At 45.6% G+C, this 25,142-nt stretch overlaps 1 protein-coding gene across 1 annotated transcript in view; it reads right to left on the bottom strand.

The window, feature by feature from the left end:
• trrap (transformation/transcription domain-associated protein) overlaps positions 1-25,142 on the bottom strand; it is a 99,093-nt gene that overhangs the window by 10,334 nt on the left and 63,617 nt on the right. Inside the window, exons 56-67 of the mRNA XM_056430056.1 lie at positions 24,721-24,833; positions 23,334-23,469; positions 21,252-21,443; positions 18,212-18,407; positions 16,024-16,142; positions 15,790-15,936; positions 14,751-14,851; positions 12,399-12,600; positions 10,148-10,309; positions 2,934-3,024; positions 2,298-2,503; positions 913-1,174 (exon numbers count right to left, since the gene is read on the bottom strand). Of these exons, the coding sequence (XP_056286031.1) occupies positions 913-1,174; positions 2,298-2,503; positions 2,934-3,024; positions 10,148-10,309; positions 12,399-12,600; positions 14,751-14,851; positions 15,790-15,936; positions 16,024-16,142; positions 18,212-18,407; positions 21,252-21,443; positions 23,334-23,469; positions 24,721-24,833 (1,927 nt within the window). The remainder of the gene's footprint in view (positions 1-912; positions 1,175-2,297; positions 2,504-2,933; positions 3,025-10,147; positions 10,310-12,398; positions 12,601-14,750; positions 14,852-15,789; positions 15,937-16,023; positions 16,143-18,211; positions 18,408-21,251; positions 21,444-23,333; positions 23,470-24,720; positions 24,834-25,142) is intronic.

Below are 25,142 nucleotides of genomic sequence, written 5' to 3'. Positions count from 1 at the left end.
TCTGGAACTACGTTAAAATGGATATAAGAATGGTTAATTCTTTTTTGGTTTTCAAAATGTATGTGGATTTATATATATATATAATTATTTATATATATATAATTTTTTTATTTTCTTTATTATTTTTCTATATTTTATATACATTTTCTGATATATTTGATTATAATAATTTAGGATAGAAATATATAAGAATTTTTGCTTCTGCCAATACTTTTTCAGTCTTTCGGTTTTGTATATTATATAGAATAATATTGTATTGTATTGCAATGATTAACTGAATAAAATACACAACAACAACAACAACAACGTTCAGCCTCAACAATCCAACCGCACTTGACTGGTGGCTGCCGGTACTTTGCCTACCTGGGACTACACTGCCACATTTACTTTTCAAAATAAAAGTTTTATAAAACCCACATTGAGAATCCTTTTCAGCCTGATAAAATGCTGACAATGAATATAATAACTCCATTACAGTTTCAGCGTCGAGATGTGCTGTAACTAATGAGGCTTCACAGACTTTTAAACCCTACTAGGACTAAATACTAAACTTTTACAGCATGGTTTCATGGTTCCGGCTGAGGCCGGGGACGTGAGAGTCTTCTCCTCCATCTCACCAACCCTGTGACAGCCTTTGTGCCCGCTGAGATCGTCACCGCAGTGCTGCACCAGCCCAGATTACAAATGCAGCTGACTGGTGTATAATCAAAACCATTGTGGGTGTGTGCGCACACAGTGTAATAAAGACACAAACTGAGACACACACACACCACCTCCAACCCCTCCCTGAATCAAATCACATGGTTGAAAACCTAAAATTACGTTGCAGAGCCCCGACGCTCCGGCTGCTGCGAGTGACGGTGCGTCTGATACGAGTATCCGCCGCGAGTTTATTTTGAAAAGCCGACCGACCTGTCGTGAACTGTCCCTTCATCTTCTGGAACACGGGGTCCTGGGCCGTGGCCTGGGCGCGGCGGGCCAGCGACTCGGAGGCGGCGCTGGAGAACATGGTGGACACGTTGGAGACGTTCTCCAGGCCGACGCCGAAGGTGCTCACGAGCTTCTTGACGAAGTTCAGCGTGTGCGGCGTGATCTTGGCGTCGGACACGGCGCCGCTCTTCTCGAAGGCCACTGAGTAGCACTTGGCCAAACCCTGCTGGAGCTGCCTCAAGACCTACGGAGAGAGAGAGAGAGCGAGGGAGAGGGAGAGAGAGAGAGAGAGAGAGAGAGGGAGGAGGAAGGGAAGGAAATAGTGAGGGAGAGTCTCTTGACGAACTACGACTTAGCATTAGCCGTTTAGCTACGCGACGATTCTTTGGACTTCTCCTCATCATGCGGTGTGTGTGTGTGTGTGTGTGTGTGTGTGTGTGTGTGTGTGTGTGGCTCTGACACGACAGTCGCGCTCTACTTTTTTGACCTGTGCTTCAAAACGTTCCCCCTCTGCACTAGCAGAGTGAACGTGCGCCCCGTGCACTCTCCTTAAGGAACAAATGTGCGACGCCATACAGTAAGAGGAAGAAGAGGGAGCGAGGGATGGTGATGGCGGCGTGGCGTGTGCCCAGTGGAACGAAGCATAGCGCCCGCAGCTGCTGCCGAGTGCCCCAAACACTCGAAGATATCCACACACACACACCAGCAAACCTCCGGCCCTTAATCCCTTCCCCTATCCTACACGCTCAGCGCACCCATCCATCACCGGGCTCAGCCTTCTCTCCCGCTGCCTCGCGGTCTTCCCTCTCCACACGGCGGGAATTCTGCCGAGCATCACGGAAACCATTTGCAGAGACCAACATCAGATGGGAAATTAGGGAGGGGGAGGAGGGGGGGTGGCGACTAGATGATTTAATTCTACATGCACGTGACTAAAAATATCAAGCCAAAAAAAAAAGTTTGAATCTTTTATCTGAAATGTACAAAAGGGGCGCCGACATATTCTGCCATCACACAGGGTTCACACACATGTCGACCAATGGATTTCCAGGACTTTAAACAAAATTTCCATGACCAAATATGTTGTGCAATCTCGGTGTATACACGGTGGATTATCTCTGAGCTCCCAAACTTTTCAGTTCACTCGCGGAAAAAGGAAAATAACTACGGCGTGAGTATGTAGGCTTAAGTTTTGAGCGTCTTTCTTTTAAAAACAACTTAATTATTTCAAACTTAGCGTGAATGAACATGTGAATATGACACTTTTCCATGACTTTTCCAAAACTTTTGTGATTTAATTTCCAGGCTTCGAATGAACCATTCCAAGACTTTTCCAACACACACACACACACACACACACTCCTCACCTCTTCGTGCCAGTTCTCTCTGAACCAGACCATCTGGTCCACGATGCCCTCCAGGGAGGAGAGCAGCGTGGGGTGCAGCTCACGCTGCATGTGCATGATCCGGCTGCAGCGCCACATCGGGGCTGTCGCCCGGATGGGACCCGGGTCGGTGGCCCCCGAGTGAGGCTGGGCCCCCACCGAGCTGGGCTGCTGTTGTCCTGATGAATCTGGAAGGGAAGGGTGGAGGTGAGAGGAGGAACGGTGGAGCGGTGGAAGGGGGAGATGTGAAAGAAAGAAGACAAGAGGCAGCAAGGAAAGAGGGGGAAGAAAAAAATAAATATATTCTTGAGTTTCTTTAGGAAGAGATAAACAATGAAGGAACAATGAAGATAAGCTATACGTTAAAGAGCCGTCTTCGTCTTCTTCTTCGTGTTCTTCTTCTTTTGACGTTTGCTGTTCTTTTTCTTCATTTTGATGTTTTTTGTTCTTTGTGTTTTAAAAAAGCTTTAAAAAATAAAAAACAAGATGGCATCCTCCATACGCTCTAAAGTAAAACGCATGTTCTTCCTCTGGAAGTCCAAACATAGTAGAAGTAGAAGAGCAGTGAATGGTGGTGGAGTGTGATGAAGAGTGTGATGAAGAGCCATATTTACTCACCACTCTTGTAGCGCTCCCTCTGCTCGATCTTGAGTGTCAGGTAGAGGGTGCGGATGGGGAAGTAGACGGCCTGGGGGTACACTCGCCCCACCTAGCAGATAAAAGAGGGTCACCGATTACATTTCAAAGACTCCCCCTCAGGACCGCGGAGGGAGAGAGCGAGAGAGAGAGGCCGTTTGAGCATGTGTGTAAGAAAGAGAGTGAGATCATACCGATACTGCCGGAGACCTGGAACAGAGGGAGTGTTTGAAGCTCGGAGTCCGGGGAGTTAGAGAAGTAAAAAAAAAAAAGAGAAAAAAGCGCGTCGTGGCTGAATTACAAATGCTGCTTGTGAGTGATGATGAAATCGCCTTCAAGACTCTCCAGAGAATAAGTCGCCGACAACATTGGAAAGCTTAGCGAGGAGAAATCAACTCAGAACTTGGTGGAGTCGGGTTCCTTTGATAATGATGCAGCGGATGTATTGAGGGCGGTGGGTTTGTTTAAATTGACATTTTCTCTTCTTCGGTTCCTCGTGGTTCGATCTGATCGGGTGTTTAATGTCGCACGTGGTTTATGCAGTTCCCTTTGTAATGTGACCGCACGTGACGGGTTAGTCTTCCTTTTGAGAATGATACACACACAAACACACACGTATAAATATTTTTTATTCTCAATACTCTGACTTTATGTTTTGTCGTCCTCGAGGTGTTATGTCTATGTATTGTCTTTTGTCTTCTAATAAAAAAATTAATTAAAAAAAATTATGATGATGATGCACACGTTTAAAGTTAATTCACCCAGCAGAAGGTTTCTTCTTCATTCACCATCCCTCCATGTGGCTCAAGACGTTAATCGTCTTGAACATGCAGCGGAGGCCAAAATATCAATATCCCCAACAGGACATTCTAATACGTAGATCACACAGATGTTATAAAAGGAATCACACTTTCGGGGAGAGGGATTCTCCTCTGTTGCTCTCCTTAAGGTTTCTTCCCCTTTTTCCCTGTGAACGTTTTTTCTATTTTTTAGGAGTTTTTCCTGATCCGGTGTGAGGTCAAAGGTGAGGGATGTCAAATTTGTAATTTGTGATATTGGGCTATATAAAATAAATTGAATTTAACTGAATGAGAGGTAGACTCAATGATATATTTGTGGGACATTTGGCTCTCAATGTGACTGGAAAGAGAGTCTATAGAGGTAGAAGATGAGCTGTGAGAAAGCTCTCTGAAAAGCTGAGAAAAGTGACCTACAGTTTCACCTCTAAATACATATTTTAGTAAATGAAGGGTGGGTTTTGTGTCTATATATTCCTCTCTGCTGTGACGCACCCTGTTGTAATGATGACAAATGTGATGAAAACGAGTAATAATTAGTACAAGAACAACAAGCAGATTGATTAAGAAACACAAGCTTGTCGTTTTGTTTTTTTCAAGTGGTGGCAGACCGAACCACAGCGTCCTCTCAGGTCTCGGGGCACGGTTTCATAGGCTGCAATTACAAAGCTACTTGATCCTTCCAGACCTTCTGTACGCCTGGAAGGCAGAAAGGCAGAAAGGGATACGTCCACATCTCAACCACACGACTCAGCTTAAAAGGACTCGCAGTGAGCCTAAGACGGATAGAGGGATGGATGAGAGATAGAGCGCCCACACTTCAGCCTCGGGCTAAAATGTCTTTGAAAACTGTAATATTTCTCGGACTCGATCCACGCTCCCTCTGACATCTTGCTCGGGTCCTCGGAGGGTTTCTCAAATCAAGTCCAGGAAAGATCTGGCTCAGGTCGGAAGCTGCCGAGGGTCAGAACGGGTCTAGAACACGCTGTAGTTCTCCTTCAGGAGCTGCTCCAGATCTGGACATGTCGGGGAAAAAAATCCTTCGAGACTCGAGCTGTGGGACCGTTTTTTAAATTATTAATTAAGTGGAGAAAGAGGCTGCTGCAGGTTCAAGATTTGAACTACCCTTTAGACTCTAAAGCAGGGGTCACCAACATTTTTGAAACCAAGAGCTACTTCTTGGGTACTGATTAATGCGAAGGGCTACCAGTTTGATACACACTTAAATAAATTGCCAGAAATAGCCAATTTGCTCAATTACCTTTAACTCTATGTTATTATTAATAATTAATGATATTTATCTTTGTGGAAACACTGATCATCTTCATGATTTCTCACAATAAATATATATAGAAACAGATAAATATCAATATGCAACACTTTATTTTTATATTTTCTCTAAGTGCACATTTTTCAAATTGAACATTTTTAAATGATCACTTCTAAGACAGTCTTGTGAAATCACAATATCCCATTTTAACTAGCTAGCCACTAACATTTTTAACAAATCATGAATTACTTTGCACCATGTTTGTACAAATAATAACTCATGTAAAATACAAAAGTCAACTCTCAAATTTTTAAATAAATCATGTCACACTTTGAACTGGACACCAAATTTGTTATCTGTTTCTTTGTCAGTTAGTGGGAAGCCTGGCATTGCATGCTGTTAACTAGTGTGTTGTACTCTGGTGTGTAACTTGACACTGCAACTCTGAGTGAGTCCTGCAGATGTGCATCAGTGAGGCGTGTTCTGTGTTTGTTCTTGATGAAGTTCATGTCAGAAAAGGCTGATTCACAAAGATAAGTTGAACCAAACAGGCTTGCAACCTTCATAGCTGCTGCGCATACACCACTGTACTTTTCTGTGTCAACAAGGCACCAAAAGTTTGGTGCAGCCTGGTGGGCTTTGAGGTGGAGGTCATTTAGCAGTGTTACAATTTCAATCTCCACCTGTTCAGCATCCAGGCTGAATGTTGCACTTAACTGCTCAGCAATGCATGATATGTCCACGTTCATGAAAGGATTAGAAATGAACGACACACATGGCTCAAGCTGATCCAGGTCACTAAACCTGTTCTCAAACTCTTGCCCAACTCTGTTTATGACCTGAGAGTACTTTTCTGCAACTTTGTCAAAAGTCTCAGATGCAGAAGCATTGTCTTTCAGCACCATCTGCACAGAGGGAAAGTGCAGCACTTTTTACTCTGTAAATGCACAGAGAAAAGGTTCATCTTAGCTTTAAATGCATTTAAAGCACTTATCATATCGGCGATAGTTTTACCTTTGCCTTGCAGCTCACAGTTCAAACTGTTCAGTTTTCCAGTAATGTCCGTTAAAAATGCAAGGTCAAGTATCCACTCAGTGTCCTCCAGCAGCACGGTGTCCTCACCTCTGGACTGCATGAACTCTTTGATTTCACCCAAAAGTGACAAAAAACGTTGCAAAATTCGTCCCCTGCTGAGCCATCGGATTTCTGTGTGTAGTAGCAGGTCACCATATTCAGCTGACAGCTCCTCCAAAAGTACCTTGAATGTCCTGTGCTGTTTAGCTCTGGAGCGGATGCTGTTTATGATCTTCACGACGGGAGTCATTACGTGCTCAAAGCAGATCACTTTTGCACATAAGGCCTGCTGGTGTATGATGCAGTGGTACTGCAGAAACTTTGGGAACTCTGGGTCAGCTTTACAGTGAGCAACGAATCCTATGTGTCGGCCGATCATAGCAGGAGCCCCATCCGTAGTCACTGATACCAGCTTTTCCAGCGGCACCTTTTTTCCACCAAAAACTCCTTCACTGCGTTATAAATGTCAACTCCCCTCGTAGTTGTCTTCAGGGGCAGTAGTGTCAGAAGTTCTTCTTTTGTGGAGAAATCATCAAACACCATCCGGATAAAGACCATCAGCTGCGCCGTACTGCTGCTGTCCACCGACTCGTCACACTGGATGCTGAACCACCGGCACCTCGCCAGATCACGGTCCAGCTGGTCGGTCAAGTTCCCAGACATCGCCGACACTCTTCTTACCATTGTAGTTGCCCCGAGTTGAACATCGGAGAGACTGGAGAGTACATCGGTTCCATACTTCTCGTCTTCAAGCACGAGAAGGAGCTGTTTAGCAATTATCATCATTGCTTCTTTGACAACCTCCCCGTCTGTAAATGCCTTCTTTTTCTTCATCAAGAATTGCGTAGCTCTAAACGAGGCTTCGGTTGCTTTTTGGGAGTTTTTAACCGGTCTAGTGAAAAAAGACTGCTGTTTGCACAAAGCTGCCTTTAACTCGCGGGCTTTTTCTGCGCGCAGTGCGCTGCCCGGTGGGTAGTTAGCATGGTAGCTTGTGTGACACGTAGTAAAATGTCTCTCCACATTGTGCCGCTTTGCTATTGCCACAGTTGCCCAGCAAATTAAACACACGCAGGATCCTTTCACAGTGGTAAAAAAAAACTCTACCTCCCATTCGTCGTGAAAATGATATGTTTTCTTTCTTTTTTCTGACATTTTTTGGGGTAACTCTTCTCCTCATATTAGCTGCGTCCGCTAACGTTAGCTTGTTTGTAAGAGCGCAACAAACGCTACGTTTTGGTCATGCGCACAATACTGACCTTTGAACTTTACTCGGTCAGAGTTCATTTATATTAAACACAAAAAACATTTTACATTTTAAGTGTTTATATATATATATTGTCATTTGTAAGTTACATGTAAGTGTGATTTAAACAAGAATAGCTAAATAAATAAATACAATTTAAAAAATAGAGGCAGCTCACTGGTAAGTGCTGCTATTTGAGCTATTTTTAGAACATGCCAGCGGGCGACTCATCTGGTCCTTACGGGCGACCAAGTGCCCGCGGGCACCGCGTTGGTGACCCCTGCTCTAAAGGGTAGTTCAAATCTAGTTTAGCCTCTAAAGTTTAGAGGCTAAAGTGCATCTGTACGACGGACACAGTGAAGAAACACCCGTCCTATACACAGTATTCTGCACGCGGCCTTCTCGCTATCTCTCATATTTCCTTATTTTGCATATTGCATTTAGAGCAAATGTGAATTTTCTCCTTTGCATAGTGCTTAAAAACAGAGAGACAGATTTAAAAAGTGAAAAATACTCCATCGAGATGACAAATGAAGAAGAGACTCTTACTGGAGGATCTAAAGTGGCAGCTAACCGCAGCATTAAAGACGAGAGGGGGAAGGAATGGCAGAGAGGAAGAGGAGGGACCAGAGATCAGCCCGCTAATGGGAAGATAAGAAATGTCATATTTGGCGAGGCCGAGGGGTAGAGGGCGAGCGGGAGGCAGCGGCGAGAGAGGGTGTGGGGGAGGGGGGGGGTGTCGATCTCCTCTGTTAACTTCTGATTCATCTTCCCGCCGGCCACCAGGCGCTCTTCTCCTCCTCACCTTCATCAATATTTCAACATACGTTTTTTAAACATCCCGCTGCTGCGGAGGAACTCTAAATAATTCAGGTGAGGCGGCGGAGACAAAGACTGCCGCGCATTAAAATTAGGTTTTCTCTCAATACAAAAAGCGGGAGAGGAGGGGGGGGGGGGGGTAAAGAAAAAGGGGCGTTAACCTTTTGCCCTTCAGTCATTACAGGGTGAAGAGGCGGACCAAAGGGAGGACTGGATCTCGTTGGAACATCTCTACAGCCCCCCCATTGATATACATGCGTCATGTGACTCGACTGTAACCAAGAGGTCACGACCTTGAGCCTCGTCACCACCACGTGTGCCGTTTCAAGTGAAATGTGCATATTTTATATTATATATACAGTGGGTACGGAAAGTATTCAGAGCCCTTTAAATTGTTCACTCTTTGTTTCATTGCAGCTAGAGATGCACCGATCAGGTTTTTGGTGCCGATCACCGATCACTGAAATCAGTATCTGCCGATCACCGATAATACCGATCACCGAAATCAGTATCTGCCGATCCGATAATACCGATCACCGATCACGGTGTCGATTGAAGCATTCTATTTATTGTGTAGCATTATTGCCTAGGACTATGAGGAAATACAAAGTGACTTTTCTTTGCTCCGTCCCGATGCGCGCAGACCGGCATCGGAACTCTGTGGCGACCGCGATCGACATATGAAACACCCCTGCATTAAAACATTAAAGAGCCGAGAGTTTTTTTCAGCGTGAGAAATACGATGTGTGGCGGGAGTGCGTGAGTTAAGACCGAAATGCGTGAGTCTCACGCTCAATGCGTGACACTTGAGAGCCCTGCATTTATACACAGGGGGGCACATAACTTGCTCCAGATCGGAGTCGTGTTAACGCGACACGTAGAGACAGAATGACATGCTGCTGGTTCGAGACGACCAACAACAGACGGATTGGAAGCTCATTCTGCGCATGCGTTAAATGCGTAAAAAAACAACTAATTAATCCTGTAATTTAATTAACTGAGTTAATGCGTTATTTTTCACAGCACTAATATACACATACACACAGCCCGCAGCGGTACTCGTTGCCCCATTTGAGAAGCACTGCTTTAGTTAAAGATGCGGCAACTCACAAGATTAATGAATAAGATTCCAAGATAATAATGTTTATATAGCCGTGTTCATTTATGGAGCAGCTAAGTTGCATTGAGCCGGCTTGTTCATGAGCTTAACAACCGACCGGCAATGCTTCCTCTCTATCTGTAAATTAAATTAAAGAGGATTCCCAAAGTAATAATCACTACGTACACGCTGCCGTCTAGTATTATAAAACCACATCCGTCCCCTCACTTCTCTCTATCCGTTTGCATACATCCTCCATAACCACACCCCTGCTCTGCGGGGAGAGGACGTCTGTTGGCTCTAGCAGACGACTCTTTGAAGATCACCCTCTTCAAATTGTGCGGAAATAATACTCCATTAAGCAAAGCAAATTAGTCTCTGGTTTAATTATGAGCTCCGTTCCCGCAGTGCGGATGCGTACGATATTAGCTTGATAATCATTTCTTGAACAAATAATGTAAAAAAATTATAAAAAACAATCCACCAGGGAGAAACTGGCGAAAGCCAATAAATTGCTGTAAAAAAGGGGGACGGTAGAAAAATAATTTTAAATGCTTAATTTGGTAAATAGGAAGCAGGGGAGAGGCCACTTTGGCGTGAATGCAGTTAATTTATCTAGATTAGATAGACGTGCGGCCACACACACACCAGCCAGATGTGCTGCCCCCCCCTCCCCCCAAATGGTTGAAAAGAAGCCAAGAGCACAAAAAAAACTGGCTGATGGGTGGCGCCGACATCCAGACACGAAACTGAAGACGAGAAACAGGGAACGCAACAAGGAGAGGGACGTGTGTTTTACTAAATGTTCGTATTATTTGACACATGGTGTCATTTATACGCCCACTGGGGATCTAGATGCGTCTGTGGGATGGGGAGGTGTGTGAAAGGCCTCACCTGGCTGATTAAGTTGAGCAGAGGTTTGCCTTCCGAACCGACCAGGCAGGTCAGGAGCTGCGGTATCCATGCCAACCACTGGATGGGCGGGACTCCGATGCAGTACTTGTCCACGGCATCCGCCAGAGTGTTCTTGTCATCAAAGCTAAGGAGCCACAACACCTTCAGAGGAAACGAGAGCAGGAAAACGTGAGGAGGGGAGGGAGCCAGGAGGTGAAGTGCGATATAAAAAAGACTTTATCATCATCAAGGTTACATAGTGCTTTCCAGTAGAGTCTATTTTAACCATCGTGTACCGAGTGAATACGGGGCTGTTATGAGGAACACATGAAACTAATGATCGGCACCATGAACTCAAGTGTACAATATTTACTGTGGGAATTAAATCAAGTGAGAAGCGCGGCCATTTTCTCGTACGCTTCCATTCAACCGGTGAGTAAAAGGTTATCCGAGCGGCTGGAGTCACTGGACTGGAAAGGAGAATATATGGTCTGCATAACAACAGAGAGAAAGAGGCGGCTCTGGAGGATCCGGCTGATCGGAGGCGGATAGATTGAACACATCAGGAGGCAGATGGAGAGACAAGGTAAGAAAAAATAAATAAACAAATGCAACACTTAAGGCAGCCAAAATAAAATGTCCCGTATAGTCGCTATATTTAGAGGGCGTGTAGCGAGAGGTACGGTCTCCGTCATTAATCAGACCCTCGCTGCGTCCCCTCGGCTCCGCTCGCAGCGGGGGGACGGCTGCAGAGCAAAGAACGAGCACAACCTGGCAACCGTTACTACGATCAAAGCCGAGCCAGCGTGGAGTTGATCTCACCTCCCCCGGTGTGTGCATGTGTGTGTGTGTGTGTGTGTGTGTGCGTCTACATTACGATGAAGACATTAACCCCACTCAACACCTCCCTCCCACCCCCCACCCTCCACCCCCAGGCTCTCTTTTTCGGCGAGCCGCCTCGGGTACACAGATTGTGTATAATTACTGATAATGACTGGTCATCTCTTTTCACCCATCAGGACTAAGCACTGCCAACCAGGCTTGGCAGCACAATACCAGGGGGGGGGGGGCACGAGAAACACATCTAATTGGGATGTGAAGCTGGTGGCAGCCGTCATTGGAACAGATCGTGACGGCGATGCCAACGCTGGATGTGGCGAGGACGTGATCATGATGTATTCAGCCTGACGCGCGGAGGGAAGCTGCTCTTTTCCTCTCAGGATGAATTTCACTAATGTGGCTTTCACGAGACACAGCAGGCCGTTTAGTACCTTTGAATCAACCTCTCAGCTACCTCAAAGCTCATTAATAAATAATGTAAACAAAATAGTAAAGTATTTCAATGACGCACGTCTTTCTAACAATGTACCTACATTTGCAAAATCTTGCATTTTGTGGTGCGATAACTTGATCTGGCATTGAGGAGCAGTTCACCTGCAGGTCTCAGGGCTTCACATTTAATTTGAAACCTTCAAAATAAAAGCATGGGAAATTTTTCTTCAATTTCTTTCAAGCCGTCAGGGGCCACATACAATGACGCGGCGGGCCGGATTTGGCCCGCGGGCCATGTGTTTGACACCTGTGATGTAGAGGGTCATAAGATTGGAGTACCAGGGGAGGCCACTAGTTCGTTAACCCCCACCACTCCAGAGGATGGCCTTCACTCCACCAGTGTGGGAACCCATCCACACTGTCCATCACTGGACTGTAAATCAAATGACTGCATGTGGCTTTCTCCTTATCAGCAACATTAGTGTCTGGACTGGATTGAGTCGGGACACTATGGAAATAGAAGTGACACTACCTGACATAAGCACTGAAGCTGCAGGTCTTTAAGAAACAGGGGTTCGCTGCAGGAGCGGTGGTTGAAAAGCAAACATCAAAAAAACAGTATCATCCTCTATTGCCCTCATAAAAAAAATGAGGGAAATGTAAACACACACACACACCATGATATTATTATGTGACGGTCATGATCTGGAGTTTTCCTGTCTTATTTTGAAATCCCTGTCTCTCGTTTCCTCTGTTTCCCTGCACTTCCTTCCCTGTGATTGTCTGGCTCGTTCCTGGTGGTTTCCTCCTGTGTGAATATCTAGCCCCGCCCTCATTGTTTCCACCCGTGTGTCGTTCCCCGGCCTCTTTAGTCTGTGTCTTCCTGCATGACGTTGTCTGGTCGTTTTTTTGATCCCTCCCGTTGCCAGACTAGTTCTGCTCGGTTCAAATAAGGCCCCTTTCACAGACCCCTTATTACCTTCGCGAGGTACTTGCGGGACTTGCTCTCGTTTTGGTGGCGGCAGGCGTGGAGGTAGCAGGTGATGGCGGAGACGCCCAGGTGGAGCTGGCGGTCCTTCACGAAGATGTTCTCCAGGTAGTCGCCCCACATGGCCCAGGCCTTCACCAGGACGTCGTGCATCTGCACCGCGGCTGAAAAGGCCTTATTCGCCTCCTCTGACCTGGAAGAAAGAAGACACACACAAACGACGGGACGGTTAAAAATCGTCGGCGTGATGGACGGACAGGTGACGGGCGAGTGAGCGGCGAAGGGGAGGAACAAGGATCGAGTTGAAGGGAAGTCGGGAGATTAAAAGATAGATAGAAAAGTAGGAAGAGAGGCGGGAGGGTGGAGAGAGAGATGGATGAAGAGACGAGCTGATGGGCGAGAAACAGATGATGATGATCGCGCTCTGAATTGTGTACGACACGTCAATAAGGAGCCATATTTCATTTGCTGTAATCTTCAAGGCCTTCCCCATCAGCATTACAGAGCAAGTATTTAACCCGCCATGAATTAGTGTCACCGCGGGTTCAGGCGCTTTGTTATATTGCGATATGAGTCGAACACAACCCTCATCATACTGTAAGATCACTCCACGTAACGCCGGGCGACACACGAGCGGAATATCTCATCCTATTTTATCAGAAACGACAAAGTGGAGAAGGTAAAAAAAAGTTTTTAAAACTCGGTGTAATGTCTCCTTCCTCCTCCTCCTCCCCCCCTCGGTGCGCAGACACCTGGAGGTGTGTGCAGCTTCACCCGAGCGTGTTCACTAATAAAGTTTCCTTTTGAAGATGGACGTCATCTTTGTTTCCCGTCTGACGGTTAATGTCTTGATGCATCTGTACACACAAAACCATCGACGGTGAACTGCTTAGAGGAATCTGCAGGGCGATGAACTTGAGAATTTAAGGAATTATTATTTTTTGTAACCTGGCACAACTCACTTGAGTATTCAATTCATAAATTGTTAACGGCAGCCGAAGAAATAGACGGGGGAAATCTGGCAGGAGAGTCTGCAGCCGTTATGCTGACGGGGAAATATATTCTCGAATCGGCCGTTTTCACCACGCCGAGTGGTTTCAAACCATCACGTTGGCACGCAGTCTGAATAATCGTCACCCCGCCCATTGATTAGCGTATAAAGATGCAAGCGGCAGCCCGAGAGGCGCCGCGCCGCAAGCCACCGCACGGAGACCGTCGGGCCTCGAAAAACCTGACCGGAGCCACGGTCGGTAAAGTTTAGGAGCGCGTCCATAAACTACTCTCCCGCTGCCAGTACATCGACATGTCTCCCGAGCCAATCAATTCAAATGTGTTATTTTGAAAAAGGCATTTTGGGCGTGTGATTAAGAAACGGGAGCCTGATTGCTATGGGAGTCAGAGCCGAAGACCCTCCAGGAATACCTAGGGGGGAGGGGGGGGGGGTTCGCCGGTGTAGAAGTACATTACCGGTTCCTACTACTCAACGGGAGCACTGGCACCCAGCAGACTGTCAAATCTCTGACACCCGTTTAATTGAATGATCCCCAAATCCTACACACACACACACACACACACACACACACACACACACACACACACACACACACACACACACACACACACACACACACACACACACACACACACACACACACACACACACACACACACACACACACACACACACACACACACACACACACACACACAATTCCACCCCGGTGTAGGGGAAACATAATGATTGCTATAAACCTCTGCTGAGGTGGAGGCAAGTTCTGCTGATCCCATAGATTCCTGCAAATTGCCTCCGGTTAATTATTGCGCTGCATATACATTTAATAAGCCTTTCTCAACTTGTTGGGGACGCCATGTCACGTCAAAGCTGACGGGTGAAAACGGGGTGCTGAAGGGGAGAGGGTGTTACAGACCACGGAGAGAGTGCAACCCCTGCAGCCCACAACCAATTAATGACACTTCCACCGACTCACGACATCCATGACATCACTCTAACCTGAACGCCACGCCGCAGGCACAACTAGCTACATGATCTCATAGGTACGTCAGTCTGAGGCGAGAAGTGCAGATTAAATATGACACCCACGTCCAGACGGGGTAAATCTCAGCGTATAGATGGAAAAAGTGAGAAAATGTTGAATTTAAACCAACAATGAGAATTCCAAAGCATACAGTTGAACATATGAATATACAACATTTCCATGGCTTTTCCAAAACTTTTGGGATAAAAAAAAAAAAAAGTCCAGGCCTGGAAATAATCATTTTAAAATCCCAGGACTTTTCCAGGACCATGCTGGTGCAAAGCTGAGCGCTAGCGGATGGACTCACTTGTTGATCTGAGCCAGGAACATGCCCTTCAGAGCGTAGAACTCCGCCGTCATCTCCTTGGTGAAGTACTTCAGGTTGGTCGACTCGATCACCTCCAAACCCTAACGGGGAAAAGGAGGAAGTGGGGAAAACGCGGTTTAAAAAAAGAATTTCACACCAAACTGCAGCTAAGGAACATTTTGCCGTCGCATTGGGGAAGAGGACAAACGCAACGACACCGCCACACTGGGTGTCCGACAGGGCGATAATCACAGGTGAAAAACAAACAAACCGCTCGCTGTTCATTAAGAAGCAAGAAGAAAAAAGATGTTAAGGGAACTAAACTTCCATTACGGGGAGCGTCTGATTAGGTGTCCCCGACACACCGCTGTGACAAACGACGTGTGGCGGGAGAGAGAGAGACGGAGAGAGAACCAGAGGAGATGAGATAGAAGGAGAAGAGGGAGAGTCCACTGGCACTTTTAATGACTTGTGGTGCGCTCAACTGCTTCTATTAATCAGAGTCCTCCGCGGGCTTAAGAGCGAGCGCCCGACTTCCATTCTGTTATAAGTCTCTCTGCTAGAACCCGTCAGCCCCCAAACACTTGCTCTTAATATTTATCCCCACTCGACGTACCGCTACGATCCACCCGGGTATTTAAATCACACCGAATGCATCAAATGTGTTATTCTTCAATAGGGGGCGGGGCCTATTTCAAATTAGAGCATGCATTACCCCCAAAAGCCTTGCAGCTGGCGCTGCATTATGGTGCAGGTGGCACACGGGCGCAGTATATATTTACCGTGTTTAATAATTTAATAATTAGCACGTACAGACTAAATGATTTGTGCACCTTTCTGGGGAGGGATCCAACTCATAAAATATTGTGCAAGTTATTTACAAGCTAATATAACAAAGAGTGATTTTGAACCGGACTAAAACACTCATAATTGTCATATATTACTAATTATGGGCACAATCTTGGGGCTCAAATGTATCGAGATGACACATTTTTACTTGCAACTATTCGGTGACGTCACAGAAGTGTGGGCGTCTTACCTGCATGCACTCATTCTTGCCCATGACGCCGGCCAGCTGCAGGTAACATTTGACCTGCTGTCGGATCTTCTGGAAGCAGTCGACGATGGGCACCGTGGGGATGGTATGGATACGACTCAGGATGTCCAGAGCCACGTTCACCAAACCCTGGGGGGAGGGGGGGGGGGAGGTTAATATTGCTTATTGATTGACAAATATTTTGAATTCAGGTGACTCGTGAGACTAAACCGGTACCTGTTTGCGTCCTATCTTGCCGTACTGGATGATGGCCGAAGCCGAGGCGTGAACTCCCAACATGGCGTTGTTGTTGTTTGGATCGTGCTGCGTGTTCGCCTCGTACGCCGTCACTATGGCTGTGGACGAAGACAACGATGCATTTCGTCTTCGTACAACTGGCGTATTCAAAGACGGAGGAGCCGAGAGCGGCGTGACTCTAACGCAGAGGAGGGCAGTGGGGACACTCGGCGTATTGAACAGCCAATGGGCCGTGGCGATGGATTTCATCAAGAAAACTCCATTTCACTTTAACACAGGTGGAGAGCTGTCAGGTATAAATGAAGTGGAGTTCATCGGTGTGGTGCTGCAGAACAGCAGCGATCTTTATTCCAGCGCCTCACACACAGAGATGGAGCTCAAGTTAGCTCGAGACATGACATTTTGCAGGTAAATATGTGTGTGTGAGAGAGAGTGTGTGTGTGTGTGCAAGGGTGAGTGAGTGAGTGTGAATGTGTGTATGAGTGTATGTGTGAGTGAGTGTGTGTGAATAAGAGTGTGAGAGTGTGCAGGCATGAAAACGGGTCAGGGGTGAAAAAGGTGAGACGGATAGGTGCGCGCGGGGGGGGGGGGGGGTGCTGGTGACTTCCACGAACATCGATGTTGGACGTTGTATGATAATCTATAGGTCCTCCATTCTGACACCAAGTCAGTGATCGAGCCCTATAATAATAGTAATATTGTGTATAATATGGTCATTCATGAACCAACTACTTTTTTTTTGGCGTGAACAAGTCTTCAAGTCTTGTGCTCTGCTGAGCCACGAGTCTGTTCCTTGAGTCTGTTCTGCCTCTTCCTGGTTGTCACGATCTTCTATACCATACCTGCCATAAATATCATGATACTGATACAATACCATAAAAACAGTATACCATAAATACGATACTGGTATATTTCTCTATAATAGTAATAAATAAAATATCTGTATGGTTCACTTTTTACCAACTTTTTCAACACTTAACAAATGGCAGTAATATTAGTATGAGCCTACAAGATATTAATGAAACTACATGGAGCCGTCATAGCATTGATTATACACTATGAGGCCGTTAGTCTGTATCTGACCAGAGGATACAGAGTTCATCAGGATGAGCAGCTGTAGAGTTACACAACTTTACAGACTGAAGTTAAACATTTCACTTCTGGCATCTTTTTTTATTTTTTATTTTTAAAGCCGAAAATTCCGCCACTTAACGCCTCTCGCTGTGAGCGCTGCGCTGTGTGCGCAGACAGCTTGACACGGAGCAGCGCGTGCGCTGTGATCCCGCGCTCTTTTAACCCTTGTGTTGCCTTAGGGTCATTTTGACCCGAATCAATATTACACCCTCCCCCCGCTTTAGGATTAATTTGACCCGATTCAATGTTTAATGTCGGTGTTCTTTCGGTAGTCAACAAACAAACATAAAGTGCCTCACACTTAAACTTGGAAAACAATATTAATTCTAATAATTTTCTGGAGGTTTTAATTGCTGGCGTCAAATTGAACCCAAAGGGTAAAATATGTTAGTAAATATAAAGGTAACAGGAGGGTGAAACATTGAATCGGGTCAAAATGACCCAAAGGCGGGGGGAGGGTGTAATATTGATTCGGGTCAAAATGACCCTAAGGCAACACAAGGGTTAATGAAGTATCGATACTAAACATATGCTAAATCACATCGCTCTAACGTACGGGTACTTTGTTAGTATCGCTACACCGTGCAGCGTGACAGCAGCAGATGTAGCGGGCTAACATTCAAGCTAACCTAAACCACTAAACGCTGAAGACATCTTGACGCTGATTGGCCGAGACGCCACACGTCCCATCAAAGATGTTTTATTGCGAAGAGCACCACTTCACATTTTCTCCGTGTCCCACTCCAATCTCATAAACGCCGGCCGGCCAATTGGCCCCCCCCCTTACCCCAAAACAAAAACTCTTCGGATCTACACGATTCACGTAAGTCACCTATTTTGGTTTCAAAACGGCGAATTTCGCCGAAAGGTGAGGGATTCTCATGCCTGGTGTGTGTGTGTATGAGTGAGTGTAAGTGCGAGAGTGAGTGATGAGTGTGTGCGAGAGCGAGTATGAAAGAGAGTGAGTGAGTGAAAGTGTGTGCAAGAGTGAGTGTGTGAGTGAGAGTGTGTGTGTATGATGTCCGGTGGGTACCTTGGTAGTGGTGCTGGCGCCACATGAAGATGCTGCTCCAGTGGGACAGGTCGTCGGAGACGATGGGCAGGCGGTTCCTCCAGGTCTTCACCACCGTCTTCATGTCGTGGAGGCTGGTGTTGCGGCCCAGGTTGGCCGGCTGCAGCCCGGTGTTGATCTGGGCCGCTTCCTGCAGCTCGATGATCTGCTGTGCCGCCTGGGGGAGGGAGGGGGAAATAGGAATAAGAAGTGAAAATCTCAACAAGTTTGCATATTTCACACAGCGTCTCGACACTCACTTGACTCCCGACTTTAAACTGTTATGATGCAGCGAGGTGGACGACCTGCATGGGAAATGCTTCTCATGCTAGTAGCGGATAACTGATTTGTTTACAGTTAACATTTTGTGTTGCTTAGTCTGCTTCAAAGATTACACACACACACACACACACACACACACACACACACACACACACACACACACACACACACACACACACACACACACACACACACACACACACACACACACACACACACACACACACACACACACACACACACACACACACACACACACACACACACACACACGTTAATATTCTGTCTCATATCCCAGGATATGTCCATTCGCTGTCAATCAGTGGCCATTCATGAGACCTCATTATATCTCCTGTCCATTGTTTGTTTGCCGTTTGTTGTTCTGCTCGTGCCGCGCTCGCTTCAGGGTGTTTCGACATGAATGCTAAATCAGAGCACGGTGAGCCATCTTTCAGCCTCATCGCCGGTCCCCCTTTCTTCTCGTTCAGTCGGTTCTCAGTGTGCGGTGTAACGACATATGAAGGAGATCTTCCCGACACGAGCTAAATGCATTTAATGAAGTAAAAAGAGGCGGTGAGGAGGAGGAGGGCAAACTAAAGTGTGGCTGGCAACATGGTGGGGAAAGTGGATGTGGAGTGTTTGACTTTCGGTAAGGGCTGGACAGATGTGGGGAACACAGATGATGGAGGGAACAACAAGAACGGTGGTGGCAAGAAAAACACACGTCGCGCTGCTGCATTAACGGGGGAAAAAGTACAATGAAAAATATAAAAGATGAGGTCAAAGGTGGAATGATATCGACAGAGAGGAAGACTAAAGCCGGAGCTCTCCACCGGCTTAAGACTCAACCTCTACAATCACGGGGCTGAAAGCCACGGTGCCAGGTGGATCCACAGAGCCAGGATCAACTTCTACAGACAGCCAGACCTGAAGATCCTTGGGGGGGGGAAGCTCCGCCTTCTCACTGCACTCTTGTTGCGCAATATTATTGGAGAAGACCTGAAGATCCTGGGGCCAGTGCCGATTATTATTACATATATTGTCGATCATGCTGACGTGTTGTTGATATGATTTTGGTGATGACGTCACGGGGTGTTTGCTGTATGTGTGTGTCACCCGAGAGCAGCCAGGTGTGTTGTGGCTAGAGAGCGGACGGGTTTATTAGTTTTCAACCGCATGAATCGCGTATTATGAACCGTATTTCAGAGCATTCGACTAAGAGAGAAAATTGTGTTTAGTACGAGTTTGATGTTGATACATTATTGCGCCAATTGGATTGAATAATTAAGAAGAAACTTCTAAAACACATTATTTAGAAAATGTGACGGAAACTCGTTATATATAGACCTGATTTTATTTTCATGAATTAATTAATGTACAATAGAAAATATACGATAAAGAATAGATCACTCTCTAGTTATACATTTTTTCTTTCTGTTCTTATTTCATTCTGTTTATTTTTGTTGTTGTTTATTGTATTTTTTACACTAATTGCTATAATTATATAAAGCTAAAATGAGCATCATCTAAAAATCTGCACATGCAATGTCAATTGTCTCAAAGACAAAAAAAAACAAAAAACAATTTAAATACATTTTTAAAAATCCATTACCATTATTTTGTGAGGGAAAATCATAAAGTCGGCCTCCATTACTTCAATAGCTATCCTCCTCCAATATGGCAAAGCAGAAGAAAACACTAAGGGAGGGGAAAAGATAATGGCGGGCTTCTATCTCACTGCGTGAAAAGAGCCCCATTGATCGCCCCAAAGCCGCTTTGTGAACACAGAATCAATCACTCCATGATAACTACTCGTCAATCGATATTATTGCCAGCCCTCATAATCGATGGCGTGGGTGATAATCCATCGATCCGTCAGCCGCCGCTAAGAGAGCTGGGATTTGACGATAGCTTGATTCAAATGATATTTGAACCCTTCTGTATTAGAGTCGTTCTTATTATAGTCGTTCTTATTGTAGTCGTTCTTATGCTCGGAGCTCGCGGCGTCGTGAATGTGAGACGCGGAGAGTTCTGGAATGGAGATTTACAACCGGCCGCTCGGCTGGGCGGAGGGATGAATCGCTTGTTTTCCCTCGGCTCGGGTAAATAATTGGGACTGCTGCACGTATGCGAGCACACGCACACGCACAAAGAACGTAGTCACCCAATTCAAATACCCATTTTGAAAAGATAAATGTAGTGAATCAGAGCTTTACTGAAGACTTAACACCCCCCCCTCCCTCCCTGCCACCCTCCCGATCCCAGCTCGCATCTCCCAAAACAAAATGAACTAGGCGATACAATATTTCTCACAATTATCTGCTAATATCAGCTGATGGCCCCATTTCTAACCTTCATTCAGTCCCATTCATCATGTAAATGTAATTCTACTGCAGGTATTTAATCAAATGGTATCTGATGGCAGGGAAGTAATTACGGCTACTCTAAACTAACTCTGTCTTCCCTCCCTCTCTTCTTCTCCGTCTGTTCACTCTACCCCTTTTCAATTTTCTTTTTCCCTCCGTCTATTGTAATCTCTAATGCTAGAATTTAAAAAAAAAGGCGTACATTTAAAAAAATCTTTTTTATCATCCATTAAAATGTTCCACACAATGAAGGGGGAGAGAAGAGAGAGAGTGAGGCTGTAATCAGAGTGACTCGACATCTCGGGGCCACCGACGGCGTCACGCGTCTCGTCTTTTTAACGGAAGAATTATTTGTGCGTTTTTCCGCGACTGACCTGCAGCAGCGGCGTGTGAACGTGGGAAACGATGTGCGGCAGCCGCCTCCACTCGCGGATGGCGAGGTTGGAGGCCATCTCCACCAGCCGCTCGATGAAGTTGAGCTGCTGCTCCTCCGGGTGGCAGATGGCCAGGTAGCCGCGGTGCATGTTCACCTTCCACGCCATCTCCTTCGGACAGCTCAGCTCCACCTGGGAAAAAACATTTGCACGGGAGGGTCAATTTACATGAATAGTGGCAAAATACTCTAAAACTGGATTATCCAGGAAGTACAGCAGGTTGTTTTTTTTATATCCGACGTTCTGAAAAGTATCGTCCCACATCAAGACGCCTCACAAGAACACTGAGGGGTTCTGCTGGTTTGCATTCATCTGAAGGGCATACACATTCTGTTACTGGTTTCATTAAATCAGTCTCGTTTATTCTGCCATCTGCCGTGTCCAGAAAATCAAGATATGTGTGTGTGTGCACGGAAAAAAAATCTTCATCTTGATATTTCACGTGAAGAAATCCACCCGTTTTCTGGGAAGATAATCTGCTCGACAAGTGTGTTATTTAAAAAGGTAATACGATTGTTTTTTAATTCTGTAACTACTGCGTCATGACACATGAGCAGTGCATTGAGAGTGTAGACTTTTGGCAACCTTGGACCGAGTGGCTAACAAACAGCAGCTGCTATTTGCAATTGAAAAAAAAGAAGATAAATTCAAGAAAAAACCACAAGGATGAATGTGGAGCTGGTGACACACTCTTGAAACAGAAACACTCGGGGTGTGTGTGTGTGTGTGTGTGGCGCTTCTATCTTCTCGCGCTCGCTTGGCCGTTTGATGTCAAGCGAGCGCTCTTCGTGGCCGTTTTAATTAAATGAAAACATCCGAGGGGAAAAGACCCTTTGACACCCTCCGTGCACAATTCAACACAAACACACGCCGACCGTTTCAAATTCATTTTCGGGATGCTTTCAGCGGGACTTTTGTCCTAATGACTAATCAACCTGGCGAGCGTGGCACGGAGGCGGAGGAGAGGAGAAAAGGCCACACTATTGATTAGAATCGCTGAGTGCATTAACACTAAACAAACAACAGCCCCGGGGAGGCCTGCCGTGTCAGACCTTTGTGTTGTGTGTTTAGAAGTGAGTGAGAGGAAAAGATCAAAAAAAGGGAGGAAGATTGAAAAGAGCAAAGAGGAAGTACGGCTGTTTATTTGTGTATGTCGGAGAGAATTACAGTGACCGGTTAGACGCACTTATCAGGGGGCGACGCTTGATGAATATCCTGGAGACAGGGCCGCCCTTATCAAGAGCCGGCTTTAATCGAAAGCGGGGGGGGGGGGGACAGGACATTTGGACTTTGCCTCTGAAAGCCTCGCTCCTCTCCTCCGCCGTAAAAAAATAAATCAAAATCACCGCGCAGCAGACGCCGGGGGTAATTATTCACGCTCGCAGCTGTCGTAAATATATTAGCCGCTGAAAGCAGAGCGGCGGAGGGAGGGATGGAAGAGATGGCGGTGGACGTAGAGAGAGGGTAGCGATGAGAAAAAGGAAACCGAGAGGAGAAGTCGGAGAAAGGGAAACACGGAAGGGAGGAAGTAATGAAACGCGGGAGGAAGGGATACAGCGGCATTGGCGCTGCGATCCAGACAATTTAATTAGGTGTCACCTCAGGACAGAGTGGCTCAATGGATCGGCTCCAAGTCTCCTTGAAAGAGCAAAGCAGGAGTATTTGTTATATGTCAGGCGCTATCATGAGCTCGCCACCCGTCGACACTTTGTTTTAGGAAACACAAGGCCGATAAATTAACGGAGCAAAAAGCCGCACTGCATCTCCACGGCTTTACGGCCGGCCCTCTCATTATCCCCGAGGGGAGGGGGGGGGTTGTGGATGGGCCCCAATATCAAGGAGCTATACCGAGGCCCAGCACAGTCCCTGAAACCAGGAGCAAAATGAGAAATGGTAGAGTCACGGCTCGGGGGTCAAGTCGAGAACTTGTGGTTGTAACGAGTATTTTCTGTCAAACTGTGTTTTTTTTTTTAAACCTTTGGAAGATACACGTTTCCCCCATTGTGACGGCACACTGCTCACCTGGACCAGAGCCTCTTTCATGGCCGCCCAATTGGAAACCCGCCAGGCGCACTCGAGCATGAGATAGGGGTTGGAGTGGCCTTTGGATTGGCCGTACTCCGTCAACGGCTCCCACTGGTTCAACTCCTTAGAACATCTGGAGGAGGAGACAGGAGGAGAGGGAACGTTGAGGCTCCTTCATGCAGTGTGTGCTTTTAAATGTGCTGAACAACATTTTAGCTATGATTTGAATCCCTTTTCTATTTGCACACATCACATCACATCCTTTGGAGGTTTGGTTGGGTAGTAAAAAAAATCATTGGTTATCATTTGGGCTTTTTAAAATACCGTAGGCCATATATTTGTGGCTCCTTTAATGCTATAAATGGTTGAAATGGTAAATACACTAAATATTGGGAGTCACATTTTTGACCCACAATGGGTTTTGAGCAGGCAGGGGAAGGGACCAAGAGACATTTGGTGCTGTGGTCATTAAGGGGTCCTTTAATTCAGATAAATCACAACCAAAGTGGACTTCATGTAAATATCCCCGCTGACAGATGCATATTTTCAAAGTCGCAGCAGCTACGCAACACACATATATCAGCAAACTGTATATTTAGGCCGGCGAAGAAGAAGAAAAAAACCACATGCTACAATTATAGAAGAAAAATACACATTCCAACACAACCTCATTTTGTTTCTTATTTTATGGTTTTCTGGGTGCCCTGCTGTATAATTTGTGTCATGAATGGAATAAGCGTTATCTGGTTTGAACAATCAATGGCGCGCGGTATATACAGGACTGTCTCAGAAAATTAGAATATTGTGATAAAGTTCTTTATTTTCTGTAATGCAATTAAAAAAACAAAAATGTCATGCATTCTGGATTCATTACAAATCAACTGAAATATTGCAAGCCTTTTATTCTTTTAATATTGCTGATTATGGCTTACAGCTTAAGAAAACTCAAATATCCTATCTCTAAATATTAGAATATCATGAAAAAGTATACTAGTAGGGTATTAAACAAATCACTTGAATTGTCTAATTAACTCGAAACACCTGCAAGGGTTTCCTGAGCCTTGACAAACACTCAGCTGTTATAAATCTTTTTTTTTACTTGGTCTGAGGAAATATTAAAATTTTATGAGATAGGATTTTAGAGTTTTCTTAAGCTGTAAGCCATAATCAGCAATATTAAAAGAATAAAAGGCTTGCAATATTTCAGTTGATTTGTAATGAATCCAGAATGCATGACATTTTTGTTTTTTTAATTGCATTACAGAAAATAAAGAACTTTATCACAATATTCTAATTTTCTGAGACAGTCCTGTATATGAAGGTATTAAAAGTACGGTGCTGTCTCTCTCTCTTTCTCTCGCCCTCTGGGATCCAGACATCTCACCGTATCCAGTGATCCTCCCACAGCTGATACTCCGGGAAGATGGCCGGGGAGACGTTGCTCCTCTCGTGGTCTTTCCGAGCCTTCTCCATCGCCTTCTCGTAGCTCTCTTGGGCCTGAACATGAAAAAAACGTTCATAAAAGCTTCTTCTTTATTTTAAAGCTATTAAATTGATGATCAGTACAGCCTGCCTGCCTTGATAAAACATTTTTTTAATTTTTTTATCCTCATTGATATACATAGATGTAGAGGATTAGAAACACCTCTCGAGGGGAATGCAATATAATTAAACGGCGTCACAAATTACAGCCCGTAAAGTTACCACCTTGGTGGAGTTATTTGCGGGATGGTGAACCCAATGAACTGGAAACGGTGTCCAGGAAGCAGGACCATACATTCATTAACGCACTAAAATATTTTAACG

This window comes from Pseudoliparis swirei, chromosome 13 (genome assembly GCF_029220125.1).
Source record: "Pseudoliparis swirei isolate HS2019 ecotype Mariana Trench chromosome 13, NWPU_hadal_v1, whole genome shotgun sequence".
Lineage (NCBI taxonomy): Eukaryota > Metazoa > Chordata > Actinopteri > Perciformes > Liparidae > Pseudoliparis > Pseudoliparis swirei.
Note: the sequence above shows the minus strand (reverse complement) of the source record. Positions and strands in the feature narration are given on the sequence as shown.